The 20,763-nt window shown below is 55.4% G+C and overlaps 1 protein-coding gene across 1 annotated transcript in view; it reads right to left on the bottom strand.

Moving 5' to 3' along the window:
- Window positions 1-6,222: 6,222 nt before the first annotated feature.
- CLPTM1 (CLPTM1 regulator of GABA type A receptor forward trafficking) overlaps window positions 6,223-20,763 on the bottom strand; it is a 39,068-nt gene continuing 24,527 nt past the window's right edge. Inside the window, exons 6-14 of the mRNA XM_033223616.1 lie at window positions 14,527-14,612; window positions 13,247-13,367; window positions 12,399-12,643; window positions 11,640-11,733; window positions 8,943-9,133; window positions 8,584-8,679; window positions 8,155-8,290; window positions 7,159-7,326; window positions 6,223-6,948 (exon numbers count right to left, since the gene is read on the bottom strand). Of these exons, the coding sequence (XP_033079507.1) occupies window positions 6,662-6,948; window positions 7,159-7,326; window positions 8,155-8,290; window positions 8,584-8,679; window positions 8,943-9,133; window positions 11,640-11,733; window positions 12,399-12,643; window positions 13,247-13,367; window positions 14,527-14,612 (1,424 nt within the window). The 3' untranslated portion in view covers window positions 6,223-6,661. The remainder of the gene's footprint in view (window positions 6,949-7,158; window positions 7,327-8,154; window positions 8,291-8,583; window positions 8,680-8,942; window positions 9,134-11,639; window positions 11,734-12,398; window positions 12,644-13,246; window positions 13,368-14,526; window positions 14,613-20,763) is intronic.

The raw sequence follows: 20,763 nt of genomic DNA, 5'->3' as shown, positions 1-20,763 counted from the left end.
TGGCTCAGCTTCCCAAGTAGCTGGGATTACAGGTGCGCACCACCACACCCGGCTAATTTTTGTATTTTTAGCAGAGACGGGGTTTCACCATGCTGGCCAGGCTAGTCTCGAACTCCCGACCTCAGGCGATCTGCCCACCTTGGCCTCCCAAAGTGCTGGGATTACAGGTGTGAGGCACCGTGCCCGGCCTCCTTTCTTTAAGATGTGGGGGCCGGGCGCAGTGGCTCAAGCCTGTAATCCCAGCACTTTGGGAGGCCGAGATGGGCGGATCACGAGGTCAGGAGATCGAGACGATCCTGGCTAACATGGTGAAACCCCGTCTCTACTAAAAATACAAAAAACTAGCCGGGCGACGTGGCGGGCACCTGTAGTCCCAGCTACTCGGAAGGCTGAGGCAGGAGAATGGCGTGAACCCAGGAGGCAGAGCTTGCAGTGAGCTGAGATCTGGCCACTGCACTCCAGCCTGGGCGGCAGAGCGAGACTCCGTCTCCAAAAAAAAAAAAAAAAAAGATGTGGGATTTTGCTGTTGCCCAGCTGATCTTGACCTCCTAGCCTCAAGTGATCCTTCTGCCTGAACCTCCCAAAGCACTGGGATTACAGGCATGAGCCACTGTGCCCAGTTCTTTGATTTACAGAGTTATTACACACCGTGTAACAGTGTCAGGCACTGCTCTGAAAGCTAGGGACATAGCAAGGCACACAGCAGACAAAAAGCCCTTGCCATCAAGGAAATCCAAGTGAGGAGACAGATGGAAAACAGATAAGCAAATATGTGTCTGATGGTGATGGCAGTATTACAGGATAGAGCAGGATAAACAGAATGAATTTGGAGGATAGTTTGAGTTAGGAAGATCAGGGTCTGAGAGGTGCCATTTGAACAGGAAGTCAAAGGACGTGAGGGATTCATGTGGATAGCTAGGGGAGAGTGTTCAAAGCACAGGGGCTAGCACGTGCAAAGGCCCTGTGGTAGGAATATGCATGACATGCTTAAGGAATAGCAAGAAGGCTGGTGCAGCATGAGTGACAGGAAAGGGGTCGAGATGAGGGCAGAGTGATGGACCAGTAAGGTGTCGAGGACATTGAATAATATTAAATGTAATGGATGAAGCCGACCACAGGCAGCACTTACACTAGCGCTTGGCTTATGATAAGGATGACAAATAGCAGCTCCCATTGTTATACGACTAGAAGCTCTCCTGATTCCTCTCTGCCCCTTGCCAATGCCAGGCCTCAAAAATGTTTGTTGAGACTGGGTGCAGTGGCTCATGCCTGTAATCCCAGCACTTTGGGAGGCCAAGGCAGGCAGATCACCTGAGGTCAAGAGTTCAAGACCAGCTTGGCCAACGTGGTAAAACCCCGTCTCTACTAAAAACACAAAACTAGCCGGGCATGGTGTAATGCGCCTGTAGTCCCAGCTACTAGGGAGGCTGAGGCAGGACAATCGCTTGAACCCAGGAAGAAGAGGCTGCAGTGAGTCGAGATCATGCCACTGCACTCCAGCCTGGGTGACAGAGTGAGACTGTCTCAAAAAACAAACAAACAAAAATGTGCTGAGTGACTAACTAAAAGGACATGTCAGGGCCAGGCACGGTGGCTCACGTCTATAATCCCAGCACTTTGAGAGGCTGAGGCAGGCAGATCACCTGAGGTCAGGAGTTCAAGACCAGCCTGGCCAACATGGTGAAACTCCATGTCTACTAAAAATGCAAAAATTAGCTGGTGTGGTGGCAGGCATCTATAATCCCAGCTACTCAGGAGGCTGAGGCAGGAGAATCACTTGAACCCAGGAGACGGAGGTTGCAGTGAACTGAGATCATGCCACTGCGCTCACTCCAGCCTGGGTGACAGAGTGAGACTGTCTCAAAAAACAAACAAACAAAAATGTGCTGAGTGACTAACTAAAAGGACATGTCAGGGCCAGGCACGGTGGCTCACGTCTATAATCCCAGCACTTTGAGAGGCTGAGGCAGGCAGATCACCTGAGGTCAGGAGTTCAAGACCAGCCTGGCCAACATGGTGAAACTCCATGTCTACTAAAAATGCAAAAATTAGCTGGTGTGGTGGCAGGCATCTATAATCCCAGCTACTCAGGAGGCTGAGGCAGGAGAATCACTTGAACCCAGGAGACGGAGGTTGCAGTGAACTGAGATCATGCCACTGCGCTCACTCCAGCCTGGGTGACAGTGACTCCATCTCAAAAATAAATAAATAAATAAAAAGGGGACCAGGTGCGGTGGCTCACGTCTGTAATTCTAGCACTTTGTGAGGCTGAGGCGGGCGGATCACAAGGTCAGGAGTTTGAGACCAGCCTGACCAACATCGTGAAACACCATCTGTACTAAAAATACAAAAATTAGCCAGACGTGGTGGTGCACACCTGCAATCCCAGCTACTCAGGAGGCTGAGGTAGAAGAATTGCTTGAACCTGGGAGGTAGAGCTTATAGTGAGCCGAGATCACACCACTGCACTCCAGCCTGGGCGACAGAGTAAGACTTTGTCTCAATAAATACATAGATAAATAAATAAATAGGATAGCTGGGTGCCGTGGCTCACGCCTGTAATCCCAGCACTGTGGGAGGCCGAGGCAGGCAGATCACTTGAGGTCAGGAGTTTGAGACCAGCCTGACCAATATGGTGAAACATGAAACCCTGTCTCTACTAAAAATACAAAAGTTAGCCGGGCTTGGTAGTGGGTGCCTGTAGTCCCAGCTACTCGGGAGGCTGAGGCAGGAGAATTGCTTGAACTCGAGAGGTGAAAGTTGCAGTAAGCTGAGATCATGCCACTACACTCCAGCCTGGACAACAGAGTGAGACTCCCATCTCAAAAAAAAAAAAAGTAAATAAAAATGAAAAATAAAAAGGACATGTCAGATATCCTCAGCATTCAGGATTTCTGCTGGACTGTGAGCCCCATGAGGGCAGGTCTGGGTCTGTCTTGGTCCTGGCTGTATACACAATACGTCCCAGCACATGGCCCTACCCAGGGGCAGGGTTCAGCTGTTACTTTTGTTGACTGACTGCTTGTCACAGTCTCCAGTGTCTGAATATGAGCCCCACCGAGGTCCACACTTCTGGATGTGTCCATGTGTCTGGAAAAATGATTGTTGGGGTTGTTCAACATGCACTCATTAAATATTCCTGGAGTGACTTCCCTGTGTTTGGCCCTATGCTGGGGACACAGCAGTGATCAAGACAGGTCTGGCTATGTCCTCACAGGGCTCCATCCAGTGGAAGAGACCAACTTGTCCCCAGTGATAACTCACAGTGCACAGGGCTGCCACGAGAGACCCCAGAGAACTTGGCAGTCAGGGAGAGCTTCCTAGAGGAGGAAGCATTGGAGCCACAACTTGGAGGACACATGGGTAAGGTAAAGAAGGGATGAGCCAGCTGTGATGGCTCAGGCCTGTAATCCCAGCACTTTGGGAGACCCAGATGGGAGGACTGCTTGAGGTCAGGAGTTTGAAACCAGCTTCGGCAACATCGAGAGACCCCATTTCTACAAAAAATTTAAAAATTATGCAGGTGGCCGGGCACAGTGGCTCACACTTGTAATCCCAGCACTTTGGGAGGCCAAGGCGGGTGGATCACGGGGTCAGGAGTTCGAGACCAGACTAGTCAAGATAGTGAAATCCCGTCTCTACTAAAAATACAAAAATTAGCTGGGCGTAGTGGTATGTCCCTGTAATCCCAGCTACTCAGGAGGCTGAGGCAGGAGTATTGCTTGAACCCAGGAGGTGGAGGTTGCAGTGAGCCAAGATCGTGCCACTGCACTCCAGCCTGGGCAACAGGAAGGAGACTCTATCTCAAAATAAATATATAAATAAAAATAATAAATAAATAAAAAATTACGCAGGCGTACTGGCACTTGCCTGTGGTCCTAGGTAGTTGGGAGGCTGAGGCAGGAGGATTGCTTGAGCCAGCAGGTCAAGGCTGCAGAGCTGTGATCGTGCGACTGCACTCCAGCCTGGATGACAACGCGATTTTGTCTCAAAGGATAAAAAAAAAAGTGGACAGGGGTTGTGTGCCTGGGGACAGGATCCAGCTAAGGGGAAGATCAGGCTGGATGCAGGGATTAATAAGTGTCCCCATCACCAAGGTCTCACTCCCCAGTAAGGAGCCTGGGCTTTCTCCTGAGGTCACTGGGCAGCCACAGTAGGTTCTGAGCAAGGGCTGGGCAGGATCATGTTTGTGCTTTGGTAGAAGAAACTAGAAAGTTTCCTCTAGCTGGGATGGGCGTGGTGGCTCATGTCTATAATCTCAGCACTTTGCAAGGCTGAGGTGGGTGGATTGCTTGAGGTAGAGACCAGCCTGGCCAACATGGTGAAACCCCGTCTCTACTAAAAATACAAAAAATTAGCCAAGTGTGGTGGTGCATGCCTGTAATCCTAGCTATTCAGGAGGCTGAGACAGGAGAACCACTTGAACCCAGGAGGCAGAGGCTGCAGTGAGCTGAGATCGTATGACTGCACTACAGCCTGGGCAACAGAGCGAGACGCTGTCTCAAAGAAAAAAAAAGTTTCCTCTAGCTGCTAGCTAGAGTGTGAATGGGAAGTGGTGAGGGCAGGACTGGGACAGGGGACCAGACAGAACACTGAGCAAGAACACCACAGGGTAAAGAGGGGCATGGAGCAGGTGGTCCCAAATGAAGAGGTGAGACCCCCCAGGGAGTTGTGGGGATAGCTGATGGGCCTTGTCAAAGGCTTGGGCGTGGAGCTGTGGAAGGAGGAAGAGCCAGGGGTGATGAGACCAGGGAGTCCAGGTGGCTGGAGAGCCCACCACTCTCGAGGGTCTGCCGAGTCCTGTACCTCCAGGGCTCCTAGAAGCCCATCAGTCAGGCTTTCCTGGGTTTACCATGGTGCAGAGCCTGGGGTTCCTCCAAGGGCACCAGGGATCCATGGAATGGTATAGAGTGCGGGGGTGGCTAATGGAGACCCATGGCTGCCCTGAGGGATGCGAGACTGCCGTGGCCTGTCTGTGGACCTGTGGTGTGCGGCTCCAAGGGCACCACCATCTCCCTGGGACCTCATGGATCCCCCGACTGGCTCTGCAACGTGGGGTGGCAGCTGGAGCCTGAAGGAACCTGGTGTGGTCCTCAGCGCTGGGCCCCCTATACCGAAGTGTTGCTGAGACCACCCCACAAAACAGTCAACCTGGGAATGCAGGGTCCCCACCCCTCAGAACAGAGGCCTCACTCAGTTCACCTATCCAGTGGGCAAAGGGTCCCAGCACCAGGGGCTGGGCTGGGAAGTCCAACTCGTGCTACCTCTGGAGGGCTTGGCTGGTCGTCGGCACAGGCAGCCCGGGGGATGTGAAGTGACACCCTAACACTCATGGAGTGCTACAGCCAGGTGTCACACCGGTTGGCTGAGCCTTCATCCCCATGCCCTCCCGCCAGTGCTACAGCCAGGTGCCACTCAGGCTGGCTGAGCCTTCACCCCCATGCTCCCCAAAATTGGGGGTGAGCAGGTGTCAACACAAAAAGCCAAGGGCACACATCTAGTGTGCCCCAACTGCTGTGCTGAGGTCTCAGGGTGGCAGGTGCCTTTGCTCATGGCGACCCAGCTGAAAGCTGTACTTGGCCGTGCCTGGTGGTGTCAGGTTAGGAGACATTCAGCAGACATACAGGAGGCTCTAGCCTGCGCCCGGCAGGGGCAGCGAGCTCCCTGCGAGCAGCTTCCCCAGGAATCTGAAATGGGGCCAGTTAATGAAATCTCAGTGGGCTGGTGGGAGGGCAACAAATGAGGAAGAGGCCTGGCCTGGCAGGTATGGCTTTTTTTTTTTTTTTTTTTTTTTTGAGATGGAATCTTGCTCTGTCACCCAGGCTGGAGTGCAGTGTGTGATCTGGGCTCACCACAACCTCTGCCTCCCAGGTTGAAATGCTTGTCCTGCCTTAGCCTCTCGAGTAACTGTGATTACAGGTGCCTGCCACCATGCTCAATTAATTTTTAGTAGAGACAAGGTTTCACTATGTTGGCCAGGCTGGTCCCAAACTCCTGACCTCAAGTGATCCATCCACCTTGGCCTCCCAAAGTGTTGAGATTACAGGCGTGAGCCACTGTGCCCGGCCAGGTATGGCTCTTGACATAAGGTCACAATCCCCACCTTTACACGTCCTGTACCCTGCAGATCACCCTCCCGGACCCAGGAGAGCCACCTCATCCCCGCTTGAAGCTGCTCTCCAAGGCGCCAGAGGAAGGAAGGCACGAGGAGGAGGGCAGTGCTGAGTTTAAGTTAAACACCCATATGAATTTATTAAATCCAGACTGTGTTAAAGGGTGGCGGTCTAGGAGGGGGAGTATGGTAGGGGGACGAGGGACAAGATGATGAATGGCCGTGGGCATCCCGTAGGGGGGCCCGGCCCCGCCCCCGCCCAACCCACCCCCTCAGCAACGCCGCATCGGCTTCACCATGATTCCCAGTGGTGCTGGGCTGGTAGGGCGAGATGGCTGGAAACACAGAGGGACAGAGGGACAGACGGCGCCTCCACACACAAGCCCTGGCCTGCCCTGGCCCCTATGTCACACGCTGGGCCCTGGCCTGAGGCGGGCCTCCCGCCGCCCCGGCCTGATCTGTCCAGGGAAAGGGCGACAGGGAGGGGAGGGGGCCGGGGCGCAGGGGTAGTAGTCGCCAGGAGCCGGAGCAGGCGAGGACCAGTCGCAACTAATCCTTTTTCTTGTCCTCTGCTGGCTTTGGAGGGGCTTCCTGGGGCTCGGTGGCAGAGCTGGCCCCCTGGGTGGGCTTGGTGGGCAGGGACGTGGAGGCCTCCTCCCTGGTGGCGGTGGTCGTGGTGGGTGCAGGTGTGGGCGTGAGGGCCCCTGCTGCTGTGGGAACCTCGGCCACGGGGGCGGCAGCTGTGGGGTCTTCTCCACTCATGCCAAACTCATTGACTCGGGTGGGGTCGACGCGGTAGATCCACCGTTGGTAGAGGTAGATGAAGAAAACCACATCTGGAGAGGGGTGGGAGGCAGTGTGAGGTCGGGCTGGCCCGTCCACAGCTAGGTGGGCCTGGGTGGAGAGGGTGTGATGCAAGGGTGGGGCCGAGCCCCCTCAGACTGAACACCCCATCTGGGGCCTTGGCACCCCCTCAGACCTGGGCCCTGAAGACTGCCTTGGGGCCCTGTTCCGGTGGGAGCCCCCACCTGCCCACCAGGCCTCACCATCCCGCAGGCAGCCGATCCGGTACATAACGGGCATCTTGATGACAAAGGCGAACAGGTCGTCGATGAATGTGTTGAGGGCCTTGTAGGTGAGCATGCGCCAGGGCAGATGGGCCACGGACTTGAGCTTGTAGTTGATGAAGAGCTGGGGTGTCATGGTGATGAAGCCTGCAGTGAGGGCACCCATGAGCGGAGGAACAGCCTCTCCCACCTCTCCCCTGCACGCTCTGCACCGGCCATACCAGCCCCCTCATCACTTCCTACGCCTGGGCACACTCTACCAGCGGCCCCTGCACTGGGGGGGCCTTCTGTCACATCCACACAGCTCCCTTCCTGGATATCTGAGGCCTGGGTTTAAATGTCCTGTCCTCGGAGGGGCCCCGACCCCTATTAATGTGCATCCCCTCACCACTCTGCCCTTCACAGTACTCATTACTGGCTGTGATTCACCTGGTCTTTTCTTTTTTGAGACAGGGTCTCACTCTGTCACCCAGGCAGGAGTGCAGTGGCATAATCACGGCTCACTGCAGCTTCAACCTCCTGGACTCAAGGGATCCTCCCACCTCAGCCTCCCAGGCAGCTGGGACTACAGGCACGCACCACCACTCCCCAATAATTGTTGTGTTTTTTGTAGAGATTGGATCTTGCCACATTGCCCAGACTAGTCACTAATTCCTGGGCTCAAGTGATCCTCCTGCCTCAGCCTCCCAAAACATTGGGATAACAGGCGTGAGCCACCGCACCTGGCCCTACTTGTTTACTTGTTCCCAAGACATAAAGGTCCCCTGAAAATGGGGACTGAAGTGTACTGTTCATGTCCTCCCCAAAGCCCTCTCTGACCCCAGATGGGGCCATGTGTGCCCTCGGGCCTCCCTACATCCCAGCTCTGCCCACCCTGGGTTGTCCCTGCCTGGGGATGGGTCTGTCTCCCACACTGGGCTGTGAGCCCTGCCTAGCATGGGGCCTGCTCTCTCCTGGGGCAGCTGGGCCGCTCACCGAAGGTCAGCAGGAAGCCGTAAAGCATGCTGAGCACCCAGGAGTACCAGCCCTTGTGCTCCAGGTATAGAAGACTGTAGACAGCATAGCAGCCCAGGAGTGGGAAGAGGATCCAGGACAGGTACCGGAACGCCATCTGTGGGGCCAACAGGGTGGGGCTGTGAGCCAGCTCCTCGGCCCTGCCTGGCAACCCTACTCCCCACCCTCAGCCACCACACCTGGTCTGGCAGGATGGGCAGGGGGAATTTCCAGGTAGCCCTGGGGACTCTGGACTCGACCAGGAAGCAGTTATGGCAGGTGGGGGACACAGAGGATGTGACACAGGCTATAAAGCGTGGATCCAGCAAGCAGATGGTCGGCCCTGGGTCCCTCAAGGGTAGGTGGGTGCTTGGAGACCACCCCCAGGGGCCCAGTGTGCGAGACACTCACATCGTCATACACTTTGGTCGAGGACTCGATATACGTGGACTTGTCCTTGAAGGATAGGCGGGGGAAGATTCCTGCCACCCTGTGCTCCCGGTCCAGCTGTGGATGAAGTGGGCGCCATGGTCAGTTGCCATGCTGGCTCTCACCCCACAAGCCAGAACCAGCCCCTGCCCTTCCCCACCGTTCCCAGTTCCCCTGCCCCATGTGTGACCCAAAAAATCCCCTGGTGAGAAAATCCCCTTGGTCCTGGGAGCGAGGCACTTGCTGGGAATCCCCCAGGGGCCAGCTCCAGGGTCCAGCTGGGCCACACTATCCCTCACAGCCCCTGCAGCTCCCGAGACAGCATGTCGCCCCGGCCTTACCCGGACGTCCATGACCTTGGTGATCTTCCAGAGGTCGATGAGGACCCCGATGAAGACGCTGACCTGGACCACGAAGTTGGTCTCGTTGTCCAGGATGTAGAGAAGGACCACGAATGACTGAAAAACGCCGAAGAAGACGGAGCGCACAGACAGGCCCTCCAGAGACTGCCGGCTGTTCCAGAACTGGATATCTGTGCGCAGGGGGTAGGGGGAACCAGGAGGCTGAGGAGGTACTAAGACCCTCCTGCAGCTCCCTCAGGCCCCCTTGACCTACATCCTCCTCACACCCCAGGGTGGCGCTGGGTCCTCAGGAGGGGTGCCGAATGAGACCCCTCTCTCCCAGGAAGGCTCTCTCATTCATCAGGTGGCCCCCAGAGCACCAGACAGGCAGCAGCCCTGGAGCCCTCCCATAGGATGTCAGCACCCAGCACCGCAGGGTGCAGTCCCTTGACTGATGGTGACAGTGACTGGTGCCATGGACGGGGCTCACCATGTGCCAGGTACTAAGGGCTGGTCAGGAAGCTGCTTCCCTGAGGCCGAATAGCCTGGCGCGGCAGAATCTGGAGGGACGCTGGGTGTGTGCAGCACCGTGGTGCCTGCCCACCCTCCCCCGGGAAGGAAGATCTGTGGCATGCACTTCAAGACCACCTCCTCCAGGCCCCCGCCCTGACACTGTGAAGGAACTGGCTCACAGACATGCTCAGGAAATGAGACAAGGGCCCTGGGCTCCAGTCTGGAGCTCCTTCCAGTGCTCCGCCTGGATGCTGCCAAGGATCCATGTCAGTGTACTCCTAACTCTGAGCCCCGGTCTCACCATGCACACCCCTCTCTGACCCTGCCCGACTGAGCGTCTAACCGCAGCCACAGGAGGCTGAGCCACCACATCTGTAGCAGAGTGGTGGAGCCAGGTCTGCAGTCATGCAGGGTCAGGGCCAGCTCTGCACTCAGGGAGTGAGGGCTGTGGGAGCTCTGGACCCCACCCCATCTCAGAGCTCCCCCACATCCCAGAGCTCTGCCATACTCCACAGGCTCCCCCCACCCACCCCTGCCCATCAGACTGACCCTCGTCCCAACTGAGAAGAATGGGTCTGGAGACAGGTTCTGGCGGGGGGCGGGTGGGCCCAGGTGGGCCCAAGCCCCTCCTTAGACCAGGGAGGCCACACAGCACTGGTGTCAAGTGAGGCCCGTGCCCCCTGCTGCATGACACTGGGTGAGGGAACAGCCTTCTTGTGCCTCGTTTCTCACTGGACCCTAGCCAAGCCAGCTCCCGGGCAAAAGGGTCCTGTCTCCCAGCAACAGCTGGCAGATGGCCGGCTGGGGTTGGTACCAGCTACTATGCCCATATAGCACTGCATTCTTCCAGATGGTAGCTCTCAATAATGGCAAGAGCGTCCCTTTCTTTGGAACAGGGTCTCACTCTGTTGCCCAGGCTGGAGTTCAGCGGTGTGATCATGGCTCACGGCAGCCTTGACCTTTCGGGCCCAAGCCTCCTGAGTAGCTGAGACCACAGGCACGTACTGCCATGCCCAGCTAATTCTAAAAAACATTTGTGTAAAGGCCGGGCGCGGTGGCTCACGCCTTTAATCCCAGCACTTTGGGAGGCCGAGGCTGGCGGATCACGAGGTCAGGAGATCGAGACCATCTTGGCTAACACGGTGAAACCTTGTCTACTAAAAACACAAAAAATTAGCTGGGCGTGGTGGTGGGCGCCTGTAGTCCCAGCTACTCGGGAGGCTGAGGCAGGAGAATGACGTGAACCCAGGAGGTGGAGCTGGCAGTGAGCCGAGATCATGCCGCCGCACTCCAGCCTGGGTGGCAGAGCAAGACTCCATCTCCAAAAAAAAAAAATTGTGTAGAAACGAATCTCACTTTGTTGCCCAGGCTGGTCTCAAACTCCTGGGCTCAAGCGATCCTCCCACCTTGGCCTCCCAAAGTGCTGGGATTACAGGCGAGAGTCACCACCAGGCTGGCAATAGCGTCTTAATACCAGGAATACTACCAGTCATTCCTCCTGCCGCCTCCGACAGCTATAGGGCAGCAGGCTGCCTCCTTTAGACTGGGGTACTCTGGGCAAGGAAGAAGTGGCCTGCAGGGCCTAGAAGATGAGAGTTGGGGCTGGAACTATCTACCTCTTAGGAACTGTGTGACTGGGCAAGTGACATCCCTGAGCCTCTGGTTCCTGTACGGCTCAAGGAGTTACCTGGGGAGGGTACCCAGGACAGTGCCTGGCATGTGGCTGCTTCTCCTCAAACGCTGGCCATCAGCATGGTCAGCCTTAGAACCTAGGGACCTTCGGAGGACAGTGCTCCTCCTTCCCATTCGGGCAGGCCCCATCCACTCAGTCCTAAGCGGCCTCCCGCAGCAGGCAGCCTGCCGGGCAGGGTGGCGGGAGCAGCTCCGGGGCTTCCCTGCTCTTGGCTCTGGAGTTCCCCAGCCCTGCTTCCTGGCAGTACTGGCCTGGCCTCTGCCCCAGCAGCGGGCCAGCCCCTCCCTTAGCTCCACACCCGGTGGGTGGGAATTTCTGGGTTGGGAGTTTTGGGGCCACTGCCCCTCCCCAGCTCACTAGGCCTCTGGAGAGTGGGGCTGAGAGACCCCAGGCAGGGGGAGGATATGTGGGGAGGGAGGGGAGGACGAAGGGGGCAGGCCCTGTCCCCAGCCCTGCACAGCCTCTCATTAGCCCTGGGGTCCCGTTCCTACCATTCTTGAAGGCCAGGAACTCGAAGACACTGTGGACGATAGACACGATGATGGTGAGCGCCAGCAGGTAGGGGTTGGTCTCCAGCAGGGCCACCTGCAGGGGACACTTGTGAGCACAGCCCGCCCCCGCCCAAGAGCAACTTCACCAGCTTTTGTCCCCTAAGACCTGTCCCTGGAGCCGCCTGTAGAGGCAGGGTGAGGGTGTGCCAGCCGGGAGGAGACTGGGTCAGAGATGGGCAGATGAGGACAGAGAGGAGGGTGACTCACGGAGACAGAAAAGACAGGGAGATGGCACTAGGGGAAGAGGCAGAGGCCGAGGGAGTGCTGTGGGGAGTGTGTGAAGGGACACTGGGAGCCAAGAGCAGAGACCCGACAGTGACGACAACCCAGGAGGCAAAGCCGAGCCTCATGCCACAGAAACGGGCTGACATTTCAGGACCCAGTGAGATGGTAGAGACACGGAGTCGGAGCCCAGGGCCAGGGAGACAAGGTCTGGGACAGAAGGATTAAGGGACAGGTCTGGACCAAAAGGGCCTGGCCAAGCCAACAGAACAGCCTGGGGAGAGGACCCCGAGTCTAGGCCTGGAGGGCTGGGTGCCCACTTCCTTTCACTGCGGAGAAGGGACCTGGGAGGTTGTGAAACTGTGGGCAGAGGAGCACCAGGCGGGAGGTCCCACAGCCCAGGCCTGGCGCACTTCCTCTTGGCCTCCTGCGCCCAGGAAGGCACTGGGAAGTCCCGCCCGCCCCGGCCGCACTCACCTTCACTGAGTCCTGCTCCTCATCTGACTGCTCATACAACTCATCGCCCAGGAAGTTCCAGGGCGACTTGGTGCTCTGGGCGGCATAGAGCTGCCAGCGCCAAAGCGAGAGCGGGCAGAAGGAGACACGGAGCGGCAGGCTGGCCAGGCTCTCGTTGATGGGGTAGTAGTCCTTCTGCAGGTTCCAGTAGTCATTGAAGTAGATAATGGGGTAGTAGTCACCACTCACGGCATCGAACTTCACATCTGCAGCACATGGGGCAGGGGACACCGTTTGGCCCAGGCAGGAGGCCAGGGTACCCACAGGCCTCAGATGTCTGCAGGGACCCAACAGGGCCCCTCTACAGAGACTGGAGGACAGGGGACATTTCTAGGCCACGCCATGAGGAGCTAAAGGGCCCCTTGACCTCAGCAGAGGGAACCAGATGCAAAGAGCAGGCAGGTCCCCGCTTAAGGTGGCAGCTGTGGCTCAGCTCCAGCTCACAGCTGCCCCATGGGTGACCATGTAACCCAGTTTTATAAAAGCCAGAAAATATGGCTTTTAAACGATACTGCCTCCATTTCAAAAGTTGGCAAGTGATAGACATTTTTTGAAAACAGTTTGTGGGCTCAATGGGACTTGACTGTGGACCGATGCTGGCATATGGGAGTCAGTCCTGGTGACCCCAGGGGTGGGGGTGTGGGAGAGGGAGAGGACATGGGAAGGGGATAGGACAGGGTGGGGAGCTTCAGAGGGTGGAGCCCTAGAAAGCTCTCTCAGGTGGATGGGGCCAGGAGAAGACAAGGAGATGGGCCCCGAGCACCCTCCCAGAGGCCTCTGCAAGCAGCTGGCAGGGCTGGGGAGCTTACATTGATCCAGGGGAGGGGGCACACTGCCCTTCACCCACGGCGTGTGGTCGTCCACGATGTTGATGGTGATGTTGGGGTGCCAATGGGAGATCACCTCCACGGGCCCATAGTCCTCAGCCCTCTGAGGCAACATGTGGGGAAAGGCCTCAGAGGCAGGTGGAGGTGCCCAGGGACCATCAGCCTCTGCACACTTCCTCCCAAGGGTTCCCATGAAAATCTTAATCTTTGCTTTTTAGTTTTTGAGATGGGGTCTTGCCATGCTGCCCAAGCTGGTCTTGAATTCCTGGGCTCAAGCACGATCCTCCCATCTCAGCCTTCCAAAGTGCTGGGATTAGAGGCGTGAGCCACCACAGACAGCTTCTTTTTTCTTTCTTTTCTCTCTTTTTTGGGAGAGATGGGGTCTCACTATGCTGCCTGGGCTGATCTTGAACTCCCGGGCTCACGTGATCCTTCTGCTTCAGCCTCCCAAAGCACTGGGATTACAGGCATGAGCCACCTCCCCTGACAACCTTGGCAGCAGAGTATCAGCCACCATATCAAGTGCTGGCAGAGGGCTCTCCTCCCTCGGCTTAGAGATTACGCTACCCAGGACCCTTCCGGCCACCGACAGGATCCTTCCAACCCACATGCAGAAAACCAAGGCCTGCAGAGGTAGGGGCAGGGCTGGCATCCTACCTAGGCCAGGCTGCGAAGCCCAGCCTCATGACAGCAGGCTCCACACACTCTTGCACAGTGGCCTCACCTCCATGAGCAGGGACCACCCCTCCCACACAGGACCACCCGCGGAGAGAGGAAGTCTCTTAGTGCCCACTGCAGGTTAACCACAGATTAACTGCCTGGTTCCCCAGCCCACCAGGAGTGACAGCAACTATTAATCCTGCAGTTCCTACTAAAGTCATATTCTCGTGTGCCTGCTTGATGCCAGGCTGAGCTTGGGCTCTGGGGCCTGACTGTGTGGGTTAGAGTCCCTGGCCTGCCACTTCCTTGCTGTAAGATTCAACAAGTGTCCTCATGTGAGAACGGGACTGTGATGCAGCCCCCTCCCAGGCTGGCGAGAGGCCCGGGTAACCCTGCCTGGGATCCCCCCTACTCCCTGAGAGGCAGCTGCCTCCTGACCCCATTTCCCAGAGGAAGAGCCCAGTGCTCAGGGAGGGGAGGTGGCGTGACCGAGCCGGCATGGTGGCTCAGTGGTGGTGACAGATGACAGGCCCAGTGGTCTGGTATGAGCTGTGAATGGCCTGGCTTGGTCCCTATAGGCCCTGACAACCCTGCCCGTTTACCTTGATCATTTCTGGGTCCGCTTCTGTCTCTCCTGTCAGCAGGTTCTTGGTTTTCTGAAATCGCCTGCGTTTGTATTTGTTGATCACTGTGGTTGGGAGGTGGGGAAAGGAGGGGACGTGAGACCTGCAGCCTGCAGAGCCCGGACCCCTGCCCACCAGCAACGGCTCACGGTCTCCTGGCGTCCACCTTGCACTCATCTGCTGAGATCAACGTGCCCTGGAACGCCAGAACTGCCTCCGCAAATCTCAACCAATCCCAGTTCCTCATGATCATGGGGACGCCACCATCACCAAATGCCCCAGGCAGAAACCCCAGCTTATCAGGGCACTGTAATCCTGGCACTTTGGGAGGCCAGGGAAGGCGGATCACCTGAGGTCAGGAGTTTGCAACCAGCCTGGCCAACATGGTGAAACCCCGTCTCTATAAAAATACAAAAATCAGCCAGATGTGGTGGCAGGCGCCTGTAATCCCAGCTACTCGGGAGGCTGAGGCAGGAGAATCGCTTGAACAAGGGAGGTGGAGGTTACAGTAAGCTGAGATCGCTCTGTTGCACTTTAGCCTGAGCAACAAGAGCGAAACTCCGTCTCAAAAAAAAAAAAAAAAAAGAAAAAAGAAAAAAACAAATAAATAAATAAAATCAAGTGACTAATCATGGCATCCTGCAGCTTTGGAACCCCAGACACTCACCATAGCCCCAGTGACCTCTCAACCCTCAACACCTTCCACTTCTCAAATATGCCAACCCGGGGCCCCCGGGTGTGCTGCTCTGTGTCCCAGGAACGCATGCCCCAACACAATCTTCATGGCCTGGCTCCTCTGTGGCGTTCAAATGCCTGGCAGAATATCCTTCTTCCACAGGGCTTCCTGGCCACCCCACTGAATGAGGCTACGCAGTCATTCTCCTGCCAGCTTGTTTCCTTCACAACATTTCACCACTATCCAAAACTTTACCGGTGGTTTACCTGCCTGCTGTCTATCCCTGCAACCAGTGTGCAAACCCCCTGCGGAAATGCGGGTAGGGGCAGGGCCTGTTTGAACACCCATGGAGCGCCTGCACAGGCTCAGCGATGACCAGGTGAATACATGACTATAAAGAGGCGGCACATAGTTCCAGAGAAGCTCTGAAGCCACCAACACGAGAAACCAAGATGAGAAACACTTCAGGCCTGTGAATCCCCAGCCAGGAGTTGGCCTCACTTCCTCTAGCAGAGGCCAGGTTGGCCACAGGCTCCCTGCCACGTTGTCCCAAATGCTGCCGGGGAGGAAGGGGCTTGTGTGTGCCTACGCTGCATCCCCCAACCTCTGCCCTAGCCTGGGGATGTTTCTGTTTTTTTCTGGAGACAGAGTCTCGCTCTGTCACCCAGGCTGGAGTGCAGTGGCACAATCTTGGCTCACTGCAATCTCCGCCTCCAGGTTCAAGCGATTCTCCTGCCTCAGCCTCCCAAGAAGCTGGGACTACAGGTGCCCGCCACCACACTCTGCTATTTTTTTGTATTTTTAGTAGAGACGGGGTTTCACCGTGTTAGCCAGGATGAGCTCAATCTCCTGACCTCATGATCCGCCCACCTTGGCCTCCCAAAGTGCTGGGATTACAGGTGTGAGTCACTGCGCCCAGCCCAAAAAGAAGCTAAGCATTTCTTGTTCTTTTTTTTTTTTTTGAGGCAGAGTCTTGCTGTCATCCAAGCTGTAGTGCAGTGGTGTGATCTCGGCTCACTGCAACCTCTGACTCCCAGGTTCCAGCTATTCTCCCACCTCAGCCTCCTGGGTAGCTGGGACTATAGGCGTGTGCCACCATGCCCGGCTAATTTTGTATTTTTAGTAGAGACAGGGTGTCACCATGTTGCCCAGGCTGGTCTCAATCTCCTGGCCTCGTGATCTGCCCACCTCAGTCTCCCAAAGTGCTGGGATGACAGGCGTGAGCCACCGCGCCCGGGAACTTTTCAGCTCTTCCTTATGCTGGGAAGGAAAACTCAGTCTGCCCTCCCTCAACTCTCCATCCTGCCCCCTGGGGCCAGGGAAAGACAGGGGAAGGGGAAAGAGACCTGGCCAAGCGCGGGGGCTTGGAGGCAATCTTGCCTCTGAATCCTACAATCTAAGGGACACTGGTGAGTGACGTCACTTCCCTAATGAAGGAAGAAAAGCCTCGCTTCTTCTTGGCCCAGGGCCTGCTGCTTATTAGCACAAACGTCATCCTCTTTTTTTTTTTTTTTTTTTTTTGAAATGGAGTCTCACTCTGTTGCCCAGGCTGGAGAGCAGTGGCGTGATTTCAGTTCACTGTAACCTCCACCTCCCAGGTGCAAGCAATTCTCCTGCCTCAGCCTCCCGAGTAGCTGGGACTACATGCATCCACTACCACGACCAGCAATTTTTGTATTTTTATTAGAGACGGGGTTTCACCATGTTGGCCAGGCTGGTCTCAAATTCTAACCTCAAGTGATCCACCTGCCTCGGCCTCCCAAATTGCTGGGACTACAGGCTTGAACCACCACCCTGGCCAATCCTCATCATTTCTATGATTATTAAATCATTGGGGATCTTCCTCCTGTGTCCAGGGGGAGAGCCAACATTCAAGGGCTGACTTGGAGAAGATTCCAGGGGGACATGCCCCAATCCTGTCCACACCTGACAGAGACGGTCCAGGAAAGGGAGGGCCCCAGAGGGCAGTGCTGGCTGGTGGAGGGGGAGGCACAGGGGAGAGAGGCTTTGGCTCAGGCAGAGAACACATTCTGCAGCTTGGAGGCATCCAGACCAGAGGGACCGGGCTCCCGTGGGGAGGAAAAAGCCCCCCTTTCCTTGGAGGGAAATCTTCTAGAGCTGCATCATCCAGTGTGGGGGTTGCTGGCCACATGCAGCTACTGGGCACTGCAAATATGGCTGGTCCAAACCAAGAAGTGCTGTGATATAAAACACACACTAGACCTTCTCTCTCTCTTTTTTTTTTTTTTAAAGACATAGTCTTGCTTTGTCACCCAGACTGGAGTGCAGTGGCATGATTTCAGCTCACTGCCACCTCTGCCTTCTGGGTTCAAGTGATTCTCCTGCCTCAGCCTCCTAAGTAGATGGAACTACAAGTGTTAGCCACCATGCCCGCCTAATTTTTGTATTTTTAGTATATCTGGGGTTTCATTATGTTGGCTAGGCTGGTCTCAAACTCCTGGCCTCAAGTGATCCACCTGCCTCAACCTCCTAAAGTGCTGGGACTACAGACGTGAGCCACCATGCCCAGCCACACACACTAGATTCTGAAAAATGGCGCAGGGGGGAAAAAAATGTAAAATATCTCACTTTTTATACTGCTTATATGTTGAAATGAGAATACGCTGAGCTCAATTAAACTATTATTATTAATCTCGTGGTTTTTCTTTACCTTTTTATTTGTGAGACAGGGTCTCCCTTTGTTACCTAGGCTAGAGTGTAGGGGTGTGATCACTGCAGCCTCAACCTCCTGGGCTTGGGTGATCCTCCCACCTCAGGCTCCCAAGTAGCTGGGATTACAGGCATCCCCCCACCATGTCTGGCTAATTTTTGTATTTTTATTAGGGGGGTTTTGCCATGTTGCCCAGGCTGGTCTCGAACTCCTAGGCTCAAGCGATCCTCTAGCCTTGGCCTCCCAAAGTGCTGGGATTACAGGTGTGAGCCAACACGGCCCTGGCCTTACCTTTTTATTATTTTATTTATATTTCTTTTTGAGACAGGGTCTCGCTTTGTTGCTCAGGCTGAAGTGCAGTGGCCTGATCACAGCTCCCTGCAGCCTTGACCTCCTGGGCTCAAATGATCCTCCTACCTAAGCCTCCTGAGTTGGAGGACACTACAGGTACACACCACCATATCTGGCTAATTTTTAAAAATTTTTTTGGCTCACGCGGGTAATCCAAACACTTTGGGAGGCCAAAGCGGGTGGGTCACCTCAGGTCAGGAGTTCAAGACCAGCCTGACCAACATGGAGAAACCCCCTCTCTACTATAAATACAAAATTAGCTGGGCATGGTGGCACATGCCTGTAACCCCAGCTACTCGGGAGGCTGAGGCAGAATTGCTTGAACCTGGGAGATGGAGGCTGCGGCGAGCCAAGATCGTGCCATTGCACTCCAGCCTGGGCAACAAGAGTGAAACTCTGTCTCAAAAAAAAATCAGGCCAAGCGCGGTGGCTCACGCCTGTAATCCCAACACTTTGGGAGGCCGAGATGGGCGGATCACGAGGTCAGGAGATCGAGACCATCCTGGCTAACACGGCAAAACCACGTCTCTACTAAAAATACAAAAATTAGCTGGGCGCGGTGGCAGGCGCCTGTAGTCCCAGCTACATGGGAGGCTGAGGCAGGAGAATGTTGTGAACCCAGGAGGCGGAGCTTGCAGTGAGTGGAGATCACGCCACTGCACTCCAGCCTGGGCAACAGAGTGAGATTCCATCTCAAAAAATAAAAAAATAAATACAAAATAAAACAGGCGGTCCAGTGTGTGTTTTATATCACAGCACTTCTTGGTTTGGACCAGCCTTATCTGCAGCGCACTCCAGCCTAGGCGACAGAGCGAGACTCCGTCTCAAAAAAAAAAAAAAAAATTCAAATAGGCTGGGCGCGGTGGCTCATGCCTGTAATCCCAGTACTTTGGGAGGCCAAGGCGGGCAGATCATGAGGTCAGGAGATCAAGACCATCCTGGCTAACATGGTGAAACCCAGTCTCTACTAAAAATACAAAAAAATGGCCGGGCGCGGTGGCTCAAGCCTGTAATCCCAGCACTTTGGGAGGCCGAGACGGGCGGATCACGAGGTCAGGAGATCGAGACCATCCTGGCTAACACGGTGAAACCCCGTCTCTACTAAAAAATGCAAAAAAGTAGCCAGGCGGGGTGGCGGGCGCCTGTAGTCCCAGCTACTCGGGAGGCTGAGGCAGGAGAATGGCGTAAACCCGGGAGGCAGAGCTTGCAGTGAGCTGAGATCCGGCCACTGCACTCCAGCCTGGGTGACAGAGCGAGACTCTGTCTCAAAAAACAAACAAACAAACAAACAAACCAACAAAAAAATTAGCCAGGCGTGGTGGCGGGCGCCTGTAGTCCCAGCTACTCAGGAGGCTGAGGCAGGAGAATGGGGTGAACCCAGGAGGCGGTGGTTGCGATGAGCCAAGATCACGCCACTGCATTCCAGCCTGGGCAACAGAGCGAGACTCCATCTCCAAAAAAATAAAAATAAATAATAAAATTAATAAAATTAAAATATAAAAAATAAAATTTCTTTTTGTAGAGATGAGGTCTCCCTATGTTGCCAGGGCTGGCCTTGAACTCCTGGGCTCAAGTGATCCTCTCACTTTGGCCTCCCAAAGTGCTGGGATTGCAGGCATGAGCCACCGTGCCTGGCCTGTCTTTACCTTTTTACTCTTTAGTCTTTTTCTACTGGAAATATTTTAATGCCTTCTCTGGCTCACATCCTATCTCCATGGGATGGAGCTGCTCTAGAATACTGATTACTGGTCTTTTGGGAAGAAAAGGGGCTTTTCTTTTCTTTTTTTTTTTTTTTTTTTGAGATGGAGTCTTGCTCTGTCACCCAGGCTGGAGTGCAGTGGCGCGATCTCGGCTCACTGCAATCTCTGCCTCCGGGGTCCAAGCAATTCTCCCACCTCAGCCTCCCGAGTAGCTGGGATTACAGGCATGTGCTACCATGCCCAACTAAGTTTTGTATTTTTTTTTTTGAGACGGAGTCTTGCTCTGTCGCCCAGGCTGGAGCGCAGTGATCTCCACTCACTGCAAGCTCCACTTCCCGGGTTCACGCCCTTCTCCTGCCTCAGCCTCCTGTATAGCTGGGACTACAGGCGCCTGCCACCGTGCCCGGCTAATTTTTGTATTTTTAGTAGAGACGGGGTTTCACCGTGTTAGCCAGGATAGTCTCGATCTCCTGACCTCGTGATCCACCCGTCTCGGGCTCCCAAAGTGCTGGGATTACAGGCGTGAGCCACCACGCCCGGCAAGTTTTGTATTTTTATTAGAGACAGAGTTTCACCATGTTGGTCAGGCTGTTCTTGAACTCATGACCTTAAGAGACCTGCCCACCTTGGCCTCCCAAAGTGCTGGGTTTCCAGGTGTGAGCCACCACAGCCAGCCCAAAGGGGGCTTTTCTGAACTCACACTCTCCTTCACCCTAGAGTTGGTGGGTGGCTCACTCCAAGTCCTTCTATGTCCCTGCTCTGAGGATCCCAGCTCCAAGGCTGGGGAGGGAGGCCTGCATGATCCTAGTATGCTTTTC

The sequence above is a fragment of the Trachypithecus francoisi genome, unplaced genomic scaffold (assembly GCF_009764315.1).
Source record: "Trachypithecus francoisi isolate TF-2019V2 unplaced genomic scaffold, Tfra_2.0 Lachesis_group12, whole genome shotgun sequence".
NCBI classification, from domain to species: domain Eukaryota; kingdom Metazoa; phylum Chordata; class Mammalia; order Primates; family Cercopithecidae; genus Trachypithecus; species Trachypithecus francoisi.
This window is presented reverse-complemented; position numbering and strand designations above follow the sequence as displayed.